At 35.9% G+C, this 20,014-nt stretch overlaps 2 protein-coding genes across 4 annotated transcripts in view; one reads left to right on the plus strand and one right to left on the minus strand.

The window, feature by feature from the left end:
• LOC123551167 (titin homolog) overlaps positions 1–20,014 on the minus strand; it is a 280,515-nt gene that overhangs the window by 27,418 nt on the left and 233,083 nt on the right. For all 3 annotated transcript variants that reach the window (XM_045339898.2, XM_045339897.2, XM_053540695.1), the window contains exons 2-5: positions 5,256–5,903; positions 2,185–2,212; positions 1,218–1,811; positions 141–212 (exon numbers count right to left, since the gene is read on the minus strand). In XM_045339898.2, the coding sequence (XP_045195833.2) occupies positions 141–212; positions 1,218–1,811; positions 2,185–2,212; positions 5,256–5,888 (1,327 nt within the window). In that variant the 5' untranslated portion in view covers positions 5,889–5,903. The remainder of the gene's footprint in view (positions 1–140; positions 213–1,217; positions 1,812–2,184; positions 2,213–5,255; positions 5,904–20,014) is intronic.
• On the plus strand, positions 10,019–12,614 carry LOC128556568 (uncharacterized). The gene is made up of 2 exons (XM_053542078.1): positions 10,019–10,028; positions 12,346–12,614. Exons 1-2 carry the CDS (start codon positions 10,019–10,021, stop codon positions 12,612–12,614), a joined length of 279 nt encoding a protein of 92 aa, XP_053398053.1.

Consider the following 20,014-nt stretch of genomic DNA (forward strand, 5'->3'; position numbering starts at 1 on the left):
AATATCATGCTATGGTATGCTTAATATCTAAAGAAAGCTACCGTTCAGAAAAAACAAAACAAAAATCAATGTTTTTGATCGGAATGATAATATTTTCAATTTTTCCTGGCTACCAAACTGATTGGTAATTGATTACATACCATGGTCTCGTTTAAAAGCTATGCCGTCTTCCTCCATTTTTTTCACCGAATCTTTTAATTTATCCACAGTTTCTGAAATTAAAGAGAATAAAAGAACATGATGTACAGCCTGTGTAAGCATTGAACATACTCACTGCCAACAGAGTCACATCCATTAGTTGATCATTTAATCACTTAGTTTTATACTCTTAAATGAGAAGATTGTAAATCTAAAAGATCATGTACATCGAAATTAATAATGATAGAAATAAAACAAAATTTTTAAAGAAACAAAACACTTGATAATTTACAAATGTCTTTAAAATGCTACAATTACATTTATGACATTTCTCATACTGTTTGACACCAATATTCCTGCAAATTAGACGTAAACCATAATGTAATTTGGTTCATCTTACTATTTCAGCATTTTAAACCAAACAAACCAAGAGCTTTTTATTAAACAAAAGAATACCAGATAAGCAAACAGAGGTTTACTGGATCAAGGTGTATGTAACACAACAACAAATGTTCTTCCTAATAAATGTAAAAGGAAAAGATGTTGTTTGTTATTGTTGTTGTTGTTTTTGGTTTGGTTTATCGTCGCACCGACACATTAAAGGTCATATGGCGAGTTTCCAACTTTGATGGTGGAGGAAGACCCCAGGTGCCCCTCCGTGCATTATTTCATCACGAGTGGTTACCTGGGTAGAACCACCGACCTTCCGTAAACCAGCTGGATGGCTTCCTCACAGTCATGAAGAATTCAACGCCCCGAGTGAGGCTCGAACCCACATCGATGAGAGGCAAGTGAAAATACGTTATTTTGATTTTGGTATGATTATTCTCTCTTACAAACGACGTTTGCTTGTTTATAAAGTCTAGGCATTCATATTTTTTTTACATTTTTAGAAATAGGTTGAACTGCTAAAATCGATCTAAATATAGATCAGTACCTAACTGAATATATACCGAATTCAAAATTTATTTAAATAATTTTAAAGGTGTTGGTGAAATAGTAAAATGGTAATGAATGAATGGTTTTATGAAGAGCAAGAATATCCTTTCTTGAATTGTAGTTTTAGGCCATACATTTACCTTTGTATACTTCAGCAATTGTTTTTATTTCTGAACCATGACTTCTTAATTGCTGAAAATAATGATCAAGACCACAAGAATTGCTCTCTGACTTTTTCTTGTATACTTCAATGACTTCGTTGCACTTTTTGTAAATATCATTTCCAAGTCTAGAAGACAGGACTCGAATACTTGAGAGCAGATCTTCACAGCAGGAAGTGAACAGATCACTATCTAAAGCCATTAGTGCAGTGTTTGCATAATCATTTCTAGCTTCCATAATACTAGAGACGTTTGTTAATGTTACTTCGTCAATAGATTCGGAGAAGATACTTATAATCACAATTGCCAATGCTGTGATGTCCCACGTTTCGATATTGGTGTTTATAATAGTGTAATCTTCTGTACCTTGAAACAACTGCTTATACATTTGCTCACTGGAAAATTTATCCTTTAAGAAATCTTGATTTCTACCCAATATCGTCTCTAATGTTTCATTTTGCTTTGATACTTCGCTGACTAACTGACCGCTTAAAACCAAACGCCCACCGTCAAACAAGAGCTGGATATAACGGAAATATCTTTCTGGTTTCGACTTGAAGAAAAGCACGAATTCTATAAAGCAAAAAAAAAAGAAACACAACCTGTACAGTTTAATCTGAAAAAAACACAGTTTTGCAAGCAAAATTTTAAAGTTTCAAGGTTTAACTTGAGCAACATATTCATGTAAAAAAGAAAGGTAATACGTTAAACAATGATATCTCTGGGCCAATGTTTGCCTACTAAAACAAATTGTCGAAAGTGAGAGAAAATATGAAAATTCAAGCAGCTTTTATTACCATTATAAGGCATTTAGATTATGGTTCTTGTAAAAAATAAAGGGAGTTTTTATTACAGTACAATTTTGTTATACGGTCAATAAATATATGCTTTTGCAGGATTTACACTGAATCTAAATAATAAAATCAAGTATAAGGTAAAATCTTACCTTGTGTTTTCTGTACCAAACTTTCAACCTAAAGTAAGATTACAAACATATTAACATGTACTTTGAAAACGAAATACGATTCTGAATATGTTGATTTAATTGGTTTAGGAAGTGTTCATTATTTTTCCACATAATCGTCAATGATCTTTCTCGGTTTCTTTTGGCCCGTCATTAACATTGTGTACATTGAGAAACTACGGTGTTCCGTTTGGACAATCGTGACGTTTTATTTAATACTAAACCGCGATGCACGATGGTACGATGACGAAAATGCGATGACACGATGATGAAATCGCGATGGTGCGATGGTACGATGGTGAAATGTCGATGTAGTATCGCGTTTTCATCATCGTACCATCGCGTTTTCACCATCGTGTCATCGCGTTATCATTATTGTACCATCGTGGTTTCACCATCGTACCATCGCGTTTCACCATCGTACTCTCGCGTTTTCACCATCGTACCATCGCCTTTCTGTCAAAAATGCGTAGTCCCGTGCACTTGTATTTTTGTCAACAATAGATGAATGTATAATGTATCTCAATGTATTTTGTGAGAATAAATTTACCATTTAGATTATGCTGTTTTGCAAAATGTTTTACAAAATGTTTATTGCTCAGTTCATTAAAACTGTAAAATCTTCAAGGCCACGTCCTTTGTATTTCATGTATGCATGAAAGTAAATCAAAGGCCTGAATGGCCTGAGTCGGCTAATGGTTGATGTACTGACAGTATAGTCTACCAGTTTCAGTTTGTTTTTAGTGTTTTTCTTAAAATTTCATAACACAGCTCGATATTTACCCAAAATATTATATCCGGATACGATTACACTTTTCTCCAGTTTGAACAATATATTTTACAAATTGTGATGATACGAAGACATTTAGCAGCAATTGGCAGTATCTGACATTGAAGTTTACGGTTAAATTACCTCTTATTTAAATTTTTTCATAAAAAAGTTGTTTCGTTTCGCCAAACATAGACGATCTACTTTCGATTTCAAAAACTACAAGAAAATACAATTTAATGTTTCGCCGATTTGTTTATTTCTCGAAAAATAAAAATTAAAATCATTTTTAATATCAGTAGTAACTAAACAAACCAGTAAGAGCTTCTTCTTCCGATAATTTATCCGTTTACTGACTGCAAAATTCAACCCACGCAAAGTTGCGTGTTTACGTTCAATGTGGGAGAATTAAGGCTGATCGGCTATGTTACCTAACGCATCCAGACGATTCAGATTTTGTTTTTAAAAAAGCATTGTGTGCGTTTCTGTAATTTTATATACGTTTTTATACGCTTAGAAATTATTAGACATGCGTATTTGCATTATTTCTATACGTAATTTACGCTAATACGCATCTTATCTGGAGCCCTGCTGGAACTATTTTTTGTCTTTCGCTGGATGTTACCCAAGCTTTGTAAGCCTGCGCAATTCTTAAAATGCACATTTATGCTTAATGAGTTACTTTCGAGAATTGCACAATTACAAGTCATAAATATGACAGATTACATCGTATATTGGTCATAGCAAAGGGAATTGACACAACTTAACTTCATTCATGCAGTGAACTGTTTGAAGTTTGAGAAATCTAATGGAACTACATCCCTTCACTGTGTTATTTGGTCCATTTAGAGAATCGTTGGATAGCAAGGACTCGTCAAAAGGCTTTCAGCCTTTAGCCGACTCAATAAAAAGCTGGGTGTAATAGTCACATGGTATAATTCAAAGCTTATTCTTGTTAGGATGTAGAAGGTACATAGTTCACTGTGAAGATGAGATTGTATCAAGCGTGTATTTCACTGACACATATACTTTACCATTGCGCATGACCACCGGAAGGCGATGGTACGATGGTGAAAATGCGATGGTACGATGGTGAAAACGCGATGGTACGATGGTGACAACGCGATGGCACGATGGTAAAAACGCAATGGTACGATTATGAAAACATGATGGTACGATGGTGAAAACGCGATGACACGATGGTGAAATCGCGATGGTATGATGGTGATAACGCTATGGCACAATATGGAAAACGCGATGGTACGATGGTGAAAACGCGATTGCACGGTGGTACGATGATGAGAACGCGATGGCACGATGGTACAATGGTGAATACGCGATGGTTCGATGATGAAAACGCGATACTACATCGACATTTCACCATCGTACCATCGCGATTTCATTATTGTGCCATCGCATTTTCACCATCGTACTATCGTTGTTTGATCATCGTGTTATCGCGCCATCGCGTTTTCGTCATCGTACCATCGTGCATCGCGGTTTAGTATTAAATAAAAAGTCACGATTGTCCAAACGGAACAATGTAGGAAACAGTTGTCTGCGCCGGCGCTGAGGTTAACTGTGCTATTTTATAACTGCTGAAGTGTCGTGGAGACAGTTGTGGTTTCATAGTATTTTCCATCAAAATATTTGAGAGTATGCCCATTTTAATATTTTTTCACTGCTTATTTGACCACGTACAAGTTGAACATATGCAGACTTGGTTTCAAGGTAACCCGCCCGCTAAGCTCAATAGGGAGAGCGCCAATCAAAGGATAGCGGGGTCGTGAGTACGATCCTCGGGCGGGCCTTAACGTTCTCCGTGACGATTTGATAAAAGACATGGTGTCTGAAACTATTCTTCCTCGCTCTCCGGTTTATGTGGGGAAGTTGGCAGTTACTTGAGGAGAACAGGTTTGTACTGATACAGAATCCAGGAACACTGGTTAAGTTAACTGCCCGTCATCACATAACTGAAATACTGTTTGAAAAACGGCGTTAAACCCAAAACAAACAAATATTTCAAAGTAATTTGACCAAAAGAATTCTTGGATGACTCTATTTAACACTTTTCCATACAGCGCATTGTTATTGTATAATTAAATATGGTCCCGCCAAATATCATAATTGCTTTGTTGTTTGTTTTTTTTTTTTTTTGTGTACTCGTAAATGTATTTCAAGCGTTGAGACGATCAGAAAGGTTACAATATCGATAACATGAATCAAGTTGTCAAACGGCTTTTGTTTGACTTTCTAATGTTTTAAAATGATGCTGATGAATTACCTGTTCTTGTAATTTGGAAATCTCTTCACAGTTTTCCCACCAGTCTCGTAATTTTTCCAAATACTCTTGCTCTCCATCGTTTTGTGGATCCAGCGGCTTGTCTTTGTATTCAGCTATTCTCTCTGTCAAAATGATTTCGCTTGCTGAATCTACCTCTCTAATCAGTCTCAATAAGATATCTTCTATGCTTTTCCAAAGATAGTCAAATTTAACTTTAAATAATCTAGCTCGTGGCTGATGTGCGACAATCGTGTTTCGTATATTTCGTAACCGTAACAAATCAGCTGCAATGGAAAAATCTCGAGAGTCTGGAGTAGATTTCCATCCCTTTTTAGGAGCAGGTAACTTTCCATTGTATAAGTTGGTTAATAAAGTAACAAAAAGTGAAATATCGAAATTATCTGGGTTTGGATTAATATTACATGACACAAGTTTATATTCTTTGCAACTTAAAATCTTGTTTTTATATAAAGTTTTTAAAGCACTTTGTATTTCAGGTGAATTAAAGAATGACTGCACATTTTGCTTGGGTGTTAAATGGTAGAACACTTTAACAACTGTTTCTGTTCCAAGGTCAATGTACATGCGAATAAGGCGTAGATAGTAAGCTGTTTCTTCTGGGTTGTCAGACATCTCTCTTAATTATTTCTGAAAGAAAAAAACACATTCAGGCATAATTTTAATGCAACAAGCGTGCTAGGACAAATTGTTTATTAGCAATACATTTATCTACATTTTATACTTTATTGCATTCCATCACGGAATAAAAGTATTTTGTGCTTGACCACAGCGAGTATTTACACGACGATTTTTACACGCCGATTAAAAATTTTCAAAATGGCGGCGGTAATACAACAGCGCGTTATATGTTTATAAATGGGACGAACTACTATTTTTAGATAAAATTGCGACGGTCTAAATTATAATCGTTTTGATTTTTTGTATCATTTTGAAGCTAAAACACCGAATTAAAGTTAAATATGTTCATGATTATACTGACAGAATCGTAAAATGAAACGCAAGGATCGGCGGGTTTTGCTAAGTAGGATCGGGTTACCCGAAACAAACATTTTTCTGGCCTTATTACGTACGATGATCCACGCTTTAAACAAATGAATACGTTGTGTATATGCTAATCACTTAATAAGAATTTAAAGCTTCCATTAAAACAAACCGAATATTCGAAGCAAACCGAATATTCGAATATTGATTTCAGTATTCGTTCCCATCCCTAGTTAAAACACTCTTACGCTAGAATAACGTCACGTTAACGTGCGGTGACGTCAATGCTTTTGTTGCGACCAAGAAAGAGCGCTACTGTATTTTATCTACTGTTTTAGATTAAGAGCATATTAGAATCGAAATGATTTATTGCAAAACCGTGTTTTAACACCATTCATACACTCGGGCGATTCCGACCTTTTCCGCATTTCTGTATAGAAATGCATAGAAACGATTGTTATTAACTTCAAACAAAAATTGAAATAATAGGTTTTTTTGTACCACATCGATAAAATACATCGAAATAAAGGGGGGAAAAAGATTACTTCACGAGGTTATAACATTTCGTTAAATAACGATAAAATACGTTTTTGATGTTTGAAATACATTTTCCTATACAAATCCAGGCTGTAGTAGAATTATTTGTACGACGTATTACCGCCCGAGTGTATGAATGGTGTTAAAACACGGTTTTGCAATAAATCATTTCGGTTCTAATATGCTCTTAATCTAAAACAGTAGATAAGATACAGTAGCGCTCTTTCTTGGTCGCAATAAAAACATTGACGTCACCGCACGTTAACGTGACGTTATTCTAGCGTAAGAGTGTTTTAACAGAGAAAAGAATATTAAAATTCTTGAGAATTTTCACGATGTCACATGGGCTAACAGTTGTTCGGACAAAACGTATAGTTTACAATCGGTATTGTGGGTTCGACTCGCGAGTAGGACCATTTTCCCTAAATTTTATTGTCAAACTTAACAGGTAGAAATATTGCCACACTTATCTGATCGAATCTATGGTCTATTTCTGGAAATAATGGTTAATTAAAAAACAATGTATATAAAACCCGTGTTTTAACGTTATTAATAGACGGAAAGGGGATATACGTCCGCGGAATAATTTCACGAGGGCGACATATAACCGATTTTGAGTGTATTAGATAAAACACGATTTTGCTATACGTTATTTCGATTCTTATATGCCCTTTATCTAAAACAGTAGATAAAATGTAGAAGCGCTCTTTCTTGGTCGCAACAAAAAAATTGACGTCATCGCACATTAACGTGACGTCATTTAAGCGTAAGCGTGTTTTAACAGACACAAGCATATTAGAATGTTGAATAAAACATCTTTAAAACTATCTTAGATAAAAAGAAAAAGTACCAGCGTTTCCAGAAAATGAATACTACAAGACAAATTAATCAGAATTCGTGAAATATGTTACGTAGACATTGTAAGAATAAAAGTAACATCGATACCAACATTATATTGAATCACAAAAAAAAAAAAAAAAAAAAAAAATGAAAAAGGTGATTTTGAACTCGTCCTAACGTGGCAGTCAGACAGCTACCACTACGGCACCATGCCATTGGTTATTTATATTGGTTATTTTAGTAATATATTTTCAGGATACAAATATGTCGAAAAATAACGGAAACCCACGAAAGTATTGGTTAAGATTATTGAGTGCCAGGTCAGTAGATCTACTTACGGACAATAGACAATATCTGTGTCAAGTACACTTATTTTTATATAAAGAAACAACAACAACAAAAAAAAAAAACACAATGAAACAATTGTGCGGACTTTTCATTCAGTTAAACCTATAAGCAGATGATATCATTTTCGGATACATATTTGTTAAATCACTTCTTGTGAATGTGAACTTAATGAAATGATGAAAGTGTTAGAGAGAACGGTTACAGAGACCATACTGGTACGCTGTGTTTGTTTTTCTGTAAAATCAAACAGAGAAAAACTCCCAACAAACAATCGGCATTTACACTGGCGTATTAAGCAGAACTTTCATAAACTATTTAAAATCCTTTTACGTATTTCAATTTACCTGCTAAAGTTAAAGTATTTCCCACACTCATCTTTTTCTGACTGGGGAAAAGAAAGACATTTAAGAATTCTAATATGCTTGTCTCTGTTAAAACACTCTTACACTAGAATGACGTCACGTTTACGTGCGGTGACGTCAATTTTTTTTTTGCGACCAAGAAAGAGCGCTACTGTATTTTATCCATTGTTTGAGATTAAGGGCATATTAGAATCGAAATAATTCATAGCACAAGCGTGCTTTAACACTATTTATACACTCGGGTGGTAATACGTCGTTCAAATAATTCCACTCGGGCTGCGCCCTCGTGAAATTATTGCGCCCAACGTATAACCACCCATCGTGCATAAATAGTGTTAAAGCACACTTTTGCTATAAATTATTTCTTAATTAAAAGTTACCAAACGTGGTTTATCATACGGCCTTCATGATATATTTATTACGCATAAGAACTCAAAAGTCTGGTTATTTAGCAAATAATCAAGGCTTTCGAGTTGTTTATCGTCTGATTTACCACGGTTCAGAGTTCAGATGCGTAGGAATTGAACCACGAGGGCGTTAGCCCGAGTGGTTAAATACTGAAGCACCTGAACGATGAACCGTGGTAAATTAGACGATAAATAACAAGAAAGCCTTGATTGTTTTCATTCTGACATGCTCATTGATATATTTTAATAGATATTATACTGGACTTCCTTTACGCGAGGAGTAATGTATCGAACGTCATGCGGAAATATGACGTCAATTATGACGTCATAATGCTCTCTTACCGGTCCGCGCGTCAACCGTTGTTTATCGCAGAATATATCGAGCTTGATTTTCTTCTTTGTTTAACTGGAAATCAAATCGAGCCATGTTAGAATCTACGATAAATCACACTTGTGAACTTGTTATTTCGATTCTAACACGACATACTAGTATCAACAGTGTAAGAAAAAAAAGGTAACTACGTTTTACGACCGTGCTACGCACCTGGATCGGATGACGTCATTGCACGCGAGTGGTTTATTGTAGAATAACCCCAGAATAATAATATCTGTCATGTGTTTACGAATCGGATAGAAATATCCGTCCCGAGAGCACCTGCGCATTGGGTGGTAATGAGGCTTGCCGAATTACCGCCCATGCGCAGTTGGCCGAGGGAGGGATATTTCCATCCGATTCGTAAACACATGACTGATATTTTTTCTTGCATATCGTCTACATGTTAGCATTTTATTCTGGCAGATTTTTTTTCTTGCATACCGTATTTTACAAATTTTCTTTGTAGCACTATTTCTTATAGTAGAGCGCGGGAAATTAACGTCCATAAGCAGAAGTGACGTCATGATGTTTTGCGTTACGCACAATAACAAAGTTCCACTTAAGTTTTATCGTTTGTAGCGTTATGTTCTTATGGTAAACTAACATATTTTGAATCAAGAAATATACCATAAGGAACGGAGAGAAACTATCAACTTGAAGGTACCTGCTTTTTTCGTATTTTTTACATTAAACAATATATTATCAGTGCATGAACCACTAGTTGTCATTAACAGCACGAGAGTCATCTGGCATTGGGGGTGCCAGATGGGTTTTGCCGGCATGGGTAAATTCACCGGAAACGCCAGTCCGGTGTGCAAGAAAGATTTTGCTCTACATGTATATGTAAGTTATAGAATTAAGAAATAAATTTATAAAAATTAACAAATTAATATGGCGTTGTGTAAGTCAGTAACTTACCTCTTAGATCGATGTTCATGAATTGAAAATACCCGCGGTCGTGCGGTAACACGAGCGCGGGTATTTTCAATTCATGAACACCTCCTACTCGGTTAGTAACCTACACACGTAAAATGGTGGGATCACGTTCTGAAAAGTGGCATGAAATTCGAGGGTATATCAAAACTAAGAATGATTTAGGAATAAGTGGCCGAAACATTTCAGTGACATATATGGACATAATGAAGTAAGTATCGTATACCACAGTTAAAAGTAAAGTCTGGAAACGAACAGTTACAAGACTTCCCAAAGTGTGGACCACTGAAATCAGTCAGGACTAGGCAAAATGTTATGAAAATCGAGGAATTAATTGAGGAAGATGCTCGACTAACTTTGCGCGAATTAGCCCACAGATCAAGGATATCAGACGCACGTGTTCACTTTATTCTGCGCAAAATCTTGAAAGTAAATAAAATATGTGCACGTTAGATACCCCATTTGTTAACAGCTGAACAAAAACGAGACCATGTTCAAAAGGCTAAACTTTTACTTAAGTTGTACAGGAAATTTGAAAGTAACACATTTTCTAACTTAATAATTGGTGATGGAATGTGGTTGCACTTTATTTAACCTAAATGTCCAACCGTGTACGGACAGAGACCTGTAATTTTCAAGAGAACAGCAACTATGAGGAAAGTTTTGTACTGTATTTTCTTTTCCATTCAGGGACTCACCATCCAAGTTGCTGTCCCTAAAGGAAAAAAAGTGTGACTGCCAAGTACTGTACCAACGTGGATTTGAAGAAAGTGAATAATTATTTTAAGAAATGTCGACTTAAAAGCGGCATAAGGTGGTTCTGCACGTTTGGATCGAATTCTACAATGTACAATTTGATTAAACTCTGAATTTTCAAAACTTCAGAATATACCTAGAAAATTCAGCAAATAAAATAGATAGGGTCGTGAGCTTGATTTTTTCCTAGACTGATTTGAAAAATTTGGACCTCACGCAATATTTCATAATGGGAGTCTATGGGAAAATCATTACTTTCATAACATTTTCGCGAATAGAATGTTTTGTACGATGTAGATTTTAAAGAACTTCTCACAGTTGTAAATAAACACATGGCCTATAATTTGGTGAAATAACATGTATAGGTCCGTGTGGTTATTTTTGAGGTATTTGACCATGATCAAAGTGAACCGGACATTTCATGCTAATTTAAGACATTATATATTTGATTATTTTAACGTGGCATATGTTTTAATATCAAATTTTGACTTTGGAAATATAGCAACAGTGTCATTGTAATAAATTTTCTCACAGATTTCAATTAATTCATAAAATGAGTTTCATTTCCGTACGCCGAATCCAGGCTGTATTCTACGTTTTCCGGATAAATGACGTTACGCCATCACTTCCCGTTTATCAAACGTGAAGAACTACCATAAAGCACGTATCTCTCCTTCATGATAACGCTTCTTCTCATAAGACTCGCATTATGATTGAATATTTGGACAGACATAAAGTACGAGTCTTGGATCACCCAGCTTATTCTCCAGATCTGGCACCCTGCGAATATTTTTTATTTCCGCGGCTAAAATTAGTGCTTTCTGGAAAGCATTATAGCTCGCGTAGTGCATTGGGCACAACACTAAGTCAGTGCCTTAAAGACAAACCTACTGATGACTATAAAAAGTGCTTTCAAAGTTAGAATAAAAGACTGAAACTTTGTGTAAGTGCTAAAGGGTACTTCGAAGGATTGCATTGATTTAAATTGTACAAGTATAAAAGCGGCAAATAAAAAGTTGCCTGAGTTGCAATACTTATAAATCGCCCCTCGTATATTTCAATGAATAAAGTCCTATACTGTTGGGTAAAAAGCCTGTACTAAATGAGTAAATATTCGGGAAAGCAGTAGTAGTAGTGGTGGTGGTAGTGGTAGTGGTGGTGGTAGTGGTAGTAGTGGGGTGGTAGTGGTGGTGGTAGTGGTGGTGTTAGTGGTAGCAGTGGTGGTGGTAGTGGTGGTGTTAGTGGTAGTAGTGATGGTGGTGGTCGTCGTCGTAGTAATGATAGTGGTAGTTTTTTGTTGTGTTTAACGTCGCAACGACACAATTATAGGTCTTATGGCGATTTTCCAGCTTTGATGGTGGAGAAAGACCCTAGGTGCCCCTCCGTGCATTATTGCATCACCGACCTTCCGTAAGCCAGCTTGATGGCTTCCTCACATCAAGAATTCAATACCCCGAGTGAGGCTTGAACCTACATCGGTGAGGGGCAAGTGATATGAAGTCAGTGACCTTAACCATTCGGGCACGGAGGTAGTAGTAGTGGCGGTAGCAATGGTCGTGGTGGTAGTAATAGTAATGGTGGTGGTAGTGGTAGTAGTGGTGGTGGCAGTGATAGTGGTGGCGGTGGTCGTAGTACTGGTAGTGGTAGTAGTCGTGGTGGTAGTGGTAGTAGTGGTGGTGGCAGTGGTAGTAGTGGTTGTGTTGGTGATAATGGCAGTAGTAGAAGTGGTGATGGTGGTAGTGGTAGTGGTGGTGGTGGTGGTGATATTGGTGCTAGTAGTAGAAGTACAATGTACTAAATGTACTGTTTTTGTTTCTTTTTCTCTTTTATAAACTATCTCGTGGCCACGCGATAACTTTTTTTATTTTTTTCCCCTTTTTTCTATTGCGTGGCCACGAAATTTTTTTATTTTTTATTTTATATGACATACTTTCAGGCAAAATAATCTACTTCGGACAACATAATCTGCTTCAGTTGACGAAAACCTGAGTGCACACTTTCTTTTGCGTTTAAGTATATTTTATTTTTAAACAGACAGTTGAAAATGAAAAATACAACCGCATTCCTGTATAATTTGAACGTATGTTATACCAATGCAATTGGTTTTATTTCATTATATCTCTTTTATTTCAGACGTTCATGAATATCAACAAAATATGACCTGTCATTTTCCAAAATCACACACGTCTGTATTTCTTGAATTAATTCATTTGAACATGAACTTGCTTCGAAATCTTCATTTTTGCAATTCTCATTCGCCATAAGTAACGCTTTTAAAAGTCCTTTCAAGATAAATAGTTTCAATGTAGATGAGATGAACTGCAGTGTAACCGTTTTAACCCTTTCGATGGTACTGGGCAGTCTTTCAGTGCTTTGATTGTATTGTTTATGGACAAAGCTTTACCTAGGCGCCTTGACCTAGCCCAATATTTGAGCATACTGACCTCTCTTGTATGATCTAATGGTACCTGGGCCGTTTCTTCTAGTACTGCCATTTTATTAGTGGATTTATATGCACCAGTAACGACTCGTAAGGCTTTGTTTTGTATTACTTCTAGCCTATTTAATTGTGATTTACAGGCTGTGCCACCATAGTTGATTATGCTCATAATTAACGAGTTGTTTTACAATAGTTTAGTTTTCTTATTTGCTCCCCAGTTTGTTCCTGATATCAGTGTCTTTTTCACACCTATTTACTAGCTCATTTATATAATGGTGCCACGTTAGATGTTGGTCAAAGTACATTCCTAGGAATTTGGCTTTTGGTGCTATTTCAAGGATTTTACCACACAACTTCCGGCGTTGCTTTATTCGATTTTGCAAGTATGTTAAGGTATGGCTGCCGGCACACCATTAGCACTTGTGTTTTATTAGGGTATATGGTAAATCCCCATTTGTTAGTCCATTGTTCTATAACTTTGAGGACCTTTTGACCTTTTAGTAATGAACTATGTGGGTTTGGTGAGGAGACCTATGTGGCGCCATCATCTACAAATTGGGCAAGTTCTATTGCTGTGTTTAGAGTGTTCATTATAGGATTAAAGATAAGCGGACTAATCACACGTCTCTGGAGTGTGCCATTGTCAGGTTCCACTGTATCCGACAATTGACCATTGACCTTTACCTTAATTGTTCTGCCTTCCAAGGAAATTAGCGATCCATGTAAGCATTCTTCCCTTAATGCCTAGAGATATTAAATTGTGAAGAGACCCTTTATTCCAGTGCCTATCAAATGCATTACTTTGGTCTATAAATATGCCAAATAGGTAGTAACCTTTGCGTTGGGCCTCTTCACAGTCTGATTCGAATTTCTATTGTAATTTTAAACCTGGGGCATAGGTGGTTTAAGAAAAGATGGAGGCGGAATATTTAGACATATATTTAAATTTCCAGCATGAAGTTAAAGCAGAAATGTTGAGGAGGGAGGGAATGATACGGGACTGAACAAACCCTTTCGTTATGTACATCGATTTGGACTTTTGGATAGATTTCGTCTCAGTAAAGCTAGTATTAGAGATGTTTTACTTTACAAAAAAAAATAAACTTAAACCAACGGCGACGCCGATGCCGACGCAGACGCTGACGCTGGGGCGACTTCAAAAGCTCTATTTTTTATTCGAAAAGTCGAGCTAAAATGTAACAGATTCAACTCTTCAATTTTAACTTTACTAAATTCGCTACGTTTGTACACGTTTCAAAATATACGTGCAAGCATAAATAATTATATAAGTGCATGTTATTAATTATAATTACATGTAACGCAAAAATATGTAGTTGAACATATATATATATAATTATGTCTTCTTTCAATGACGTGTGGATTTTGAAATTCAAACATTTGCAAGTGCAGTTTGAGTACCTATACTATTAATTTAAATTTACAAATGCATTCCTAATTACAACTGCATATTGCACGTGTTTTGTACATGAAAGGTGGAACATCTAGGAATAATGAAAACAATAAGATGATGAGCAAACATAGGAATGCTTGTAGTCTTACCGTGAATTAAATTCACCTTTTCCCAGATTTTTTTTTATTCATTAGACGGGCGCTAGTGCTTTTGTGTTTAAATTTTTGTGTTTAAATGTGTCTTTGTATTTTTCTATGATATCTATGAGAATTTTTTTGTGAAAGTGGTAAATCACCAAAGTAACACGTTTTATATATACAGCGAAATGGTCCGATGACATGTTGTGTGTGACCACGGTGGGGAAACAAAGAATGCAACGTCATCAAAACCCAGCGCAAATGAGCTGACCACACACAAATTTACGTCGATTCAGGTCAGAAAAGTCTTGTAACTTTTTTATTACTGCAGCTTTCGACTCGAGATAAAGAGCACCGTACCCGGCCTGGAGTATACTATTCTGCGGTAGTGTTCCATATTGTACGTATAGCTTGGTTTTTGCTCGAAAACGCGAACAGTTGGCAAAGAGGGTATGAGCTGTACCACACTTTTGTCTAAGAAAGTAAGTTTTGACCGTATTTTCGTAAAATGAGGACAGATTTGACGCTCATTTAATATCAGTGACGAGCATAATAGTCGATCATTGCTTTATTTTGCGATTTTCAAGGATATCTGACGATATTTTATTCAAAACAAACAACATTATTAAAATGAGAACATCCACACTGACGACTTTGTTGGAGAACATCCACACTCTTAATTACCATTATTGCAGTTATGCTTCCTAAAATCTATGTCTTAGGTAGTCAAGCTACGTTGTTCAACAACAAATGTCGTTGGGAAATTAATTTTGGTAAATCAACATTTACTTCCAGTCGTTTATTAACCCGGTAAGTCACATACTGTACGCGGAGCTTAAATTTGTTAACAAAAATAATTTTAAACACTAAACAGGTTAGCCAATAATTAGAAAAATAAAACTTCTCATTCCATTTAAATAATTTTGGCACCAATTACATATGTGTTATATGTAAATTTCTTTTGCCAAACCACAAACCTATACTTAAACACCCTTACAATTTTCCTGGATGAACTACTATTAACGAACAATACGGCTCAAGCTCTATAAAACAGTTTGAAATTATTAAGATCTGCTAATGTGAATAGGTGTCCGCAACTAGTAAATTTATTAATACAGTTGTAACAGTATTTAGTGTTTGAAATTATTTTTGTCCAATGGCATTGTAATACATTTCAAATTATGGGAAATTTATTTTAATAAATCAGCATTTGACTGAAGTGCGATATTAGGGACTAACCGGAAAACCTGCTCTGCGGGAACACTTAGACAGTCACAGCGGAGAGAGAAAACCAAGGACGTGAGGAGTGTGGAAAGGTGTATAAATACTGACGAAAGTTTAAGGCGTCACATGAAAATCTTTCCCGTATGATGCCTAAGGTAGTTCTACAAGTTCGGATCGATTTTTTTTCTTCACTGATTTAAAATTTGATTAAACTCCGATTTTTTTTCCAAGTTATAGAATAAACTTGCAACTTTTGGCAAATGTAAATTGATAGTGTCATGTGATTTTTCTGCTTAACAAAATGTTTTGTCCTTAAGTAACTTTTTGTAATATGCGCCTATATGAAATCATCTTTTCAAAAGTAAATTGTCCCCAATGAAGCTTTTAATGAATCTTCTCAGTCGAAAATATAAGCTACGGTCTTACGTGTGCCTTTATTTTAGTTTATACAGAATTCATTTTAGGTCGATTGTGAAGGAAGTTCTACAACTTATATTATTCACTCTCGACCCCTCATTCCTGATAGGATCAATCGCCACGAGGGTATGAGAGAAGAGGCCAGTTTCCCTTTTAATGCTGAGCGCCAAGCAAGGGAGCTACTGGTACCATTTTTCACGTCTTTGGTATGACGCGGCCGGGGATCGAACCCACGACCTCGCGCGCTCGAAGTGGACGCTCTATCACTAGGCTATAGACGTTGCCTTCATTTTAAGAGATCAGCGCATTTCAAGCTGATTTAAAGACACTATTTAGAACTATTTAATGTTCGAACAATTTTATTATCACGTTTTATCTTTAGAAATATAATATTGTTGTCATGGGATTGCCATTCAATAAATGAATTTCGGTTCCGTATGCAGAACCCAGGCTTTAGTCTACGTAATGATAATACATTGTATGCCTTTCTGCCGGTTTATCAAATGTCCATAATCACCTTAAGTGATAATGCCCTTTTTATGTATAAGGTTGGATTGTATTTGATATTTGAAAGAGACTTCCATTTGCTGAAATAAGATTTAAAATATCTTACAGTTATAATATTTAGTTAAAGTACTAACTATCCGTGTTTTATGCACTTTGGGGTGGATATAGTTATAAACAAAATAACAATACAATAACTATTCCAATCCTCTATTTGCTTTTAAACTTTGTTTGCAGGACTTTTATGCAAATTTGCCTTGTTATCTTAAAATAATGTTTTTCCTAAAATGCAATCAATCTTAACACCGTGTCCTTATGCCACACTATACACAGAGATTAATGTTAGCCTAACATGTGCTCAGCCATTGCTACATGATTTGGCAGATCTATTTTAACTGGTCTATAGCCTCGCGGTAAATGGTTAGAACTGCTGATTGTATGTATAGACGACATTTGTTGTTGAACAAAGTAGCTCGACTGCCTAAGACATAGATTTTAGGAAGCATAACTGCAATAATGGTAATTAAGAGTGTAGATGTTCTCCAACAAAGCCGTCAGTGTGGATGTTCTCATTTTAATAATGTTGTTTGTTTTGAATAAAATATCGTCAGAAATCCTTGTAAATAGCAAAATAAAACAATGGTTGACTATTATGCTCGTCACTGATATTAAATAAGCGTCAAATCTGTCCTCATTTCACGAAAATACGGTCAAAACTCACTTTCTTAGACAAAAGTGTGGTACAGCTCATACCCTCTTTGCCAACTGTTCGCGTTTTCGAGCAAAAACCAAGCTATACGTACAATATGGAACACTACCGCAGAATAGTATACTCCAGGCCGGGTACGGTGCTCTTTATCTCGAGTCGAAAGCTGCAGTAATAAAAAAGTTACAAGACTTTTCTTACCTGAATCGACGTAAATTTGTGTGTGGCCAGCTCATTTGCGCTGCTTTTTGATGACGTTGCATTCTTGGTTTCCCCACCGTGGTGACCACGGCTTAGCTAATACATCGCAAAATTAACCCGCCGAGTATTAGCAAAAATCCGTTAGAAAACAAGGTTGAGCGATGGCTTAACTAATACTGGTTTAAGCCTTTATTAGTGGTAGAGGTGAAAAACTGGCCATGTGTAAGTCAGTATAAACCTAAATTAATGATTTAACTACTCTACCGTTACAGTGCAGTGTTGTTAGATAATCCTTGTACCTACACGATCAGTTAACCTTATATCACCTGCGGCCTAACAATAGTAAGCGTCGCACACGTTTTCTACAGTAGTCGCAACTTGACCGCGATGGATGATCTTAGGCCGTATTTCATTGTAGAAATAAGGGGTGCTTAAGGCATCGCCAAGTAATCTACATGGAATAAAAGTTTTTAAAATTAACAAGAGCGTAGGGGGGCTTTAACCCAAATTGAGAGGGGTAATTTGAAGTCAGCGACTTAACCCCACACCCCAGAACGCCACTATCAATAGAGTGATCGCAATAGCTCAAGTTTGGTCAAAAATATTTAAATAACAAGAGAGGTAAAAATAAAGTGTTTTAAAAAACTTTAAAATTAAATATAAATTTTAAGCAAAAAAGGGGGGTTTTTTATACAATAAGGTGCCAAAATATCCATCTTGTCAATGAGTGGGGGATGATGGAAACAAAATTTTAATCAAATCCATTTCCCCAATAACGAGAATAGTGAAAAGTATCAAAATTTAATTTTTTAAATTTCCCAAATAAAGGGGGTTTAATTCAGAGGCATTTGGGGCCGAGTTAGCAAAATTTTGCAATGAGGGGGTTGATGAGGGGGCACAACATTTTTAAAAAATTTGAGTCAAAACCATTTTGTAATAACCGAGATAAAATGAAAGTCATCAAAAAATTTAACCTGAAAAAACAAAGTAAAAAGGAGATAATTATGTTTACTGGGCAAGATTTGGGCCCTTGTGTCATATGAGGGTGATGATGTTGAAAAATATTTTAGGGTTTTAAATTTCATAATAACTGAGTATAGTGAAGCATCAAAAATTTACCCTTAAAATTTTAAGTAAAAGGGGGCATAATTTTTTTAAATATGGACCAGGGTTTTTGGCCTTTTGTCAAAGATTGGGGCAAATTGTGGGGCGCTTTTTTCCGTTTTAAGCAAAACAAGTTAAAGTTTAAAATTAGTTTCTTCAATCTTTTGAGTTACCCCGACAAATATGTAAGGGCCGACTGAAGGACTAGGTGGGACTCAAATTCTCCCCCTACTAGGGGACATTACAAGAAGACAAAAAAAGGTTCAGTGTATGCATATGGGCAAAAATAATTCTAAACTGAATGACAGGATCACTTCTTAAATCATTTTCAATTACTGACTTAAGAAAAACAGAAATTAAAAATATTTACAGGTTTCCCCGGGGTTTAGTTCCACATCACCAGACAGTAAAACTTTATCGTGATGGTCCACTTCTGATGATCACATATTCAATATGCATGGTTCGCCCCTCACTGGTACATAGGGAAAATAAATCCAAAACTGAAGCAAGTCCCCATTTAGAGGTGAAAAAACAGAAAACATACCTGGAAAAGCAAAAAATGCAGTTTATACATTAGTTTCCCTGAAAAAATTACAGTTTATGTAAACTCATTTAATAATTGTAGAAAAAAATAAGAGCAATAAAATTGTTGAGACTTTTGTAAAAAAAAGCCTTGCTGATTTTTTTGGGATCTTACATTTTTTTTTAAATTTTGCAACAAATTCGCATTTTAAAAACTAATTAAAATTTTTAAGACTAAAATACTTCTGCTGCCCACGGGAAATGTCGAGTGGCCCGCAACTATGGCCTCTAAATGTGACCTTGACCTTAGACCAGGGGCCTGGGGTTCTGCAACCCTGTTTTAACTTTGACCTCAACTGTGACCTTTTGGGGCAGGGGCTCGGTCTGGCCAAGAACATCACCCAATTTTGGGGGAACTTTTAAGCAAATTATTTTAAAAACCCCTTTATTGGGCTGAGTTATGGACCCAAAAAAAAGGTGACGGAAAGAGGATGCACCATTTCATATCCCCCTCTTCCGTCGAAAAAAAGCA

Source organism: Mercenaria mercenaria, chromosome 4 (assembly GCF_021730395.1).
Source record: "Mercenaria mercenaria strain notata chromosome 4, MADL_Memer_1, whole genome shotgun sequence".
NCBI lineage: Eukaryota > Metazoa > Mollusca > Bivalvia > Venerida > Veneridae > Mercenaria > Mercenaria mercenaria.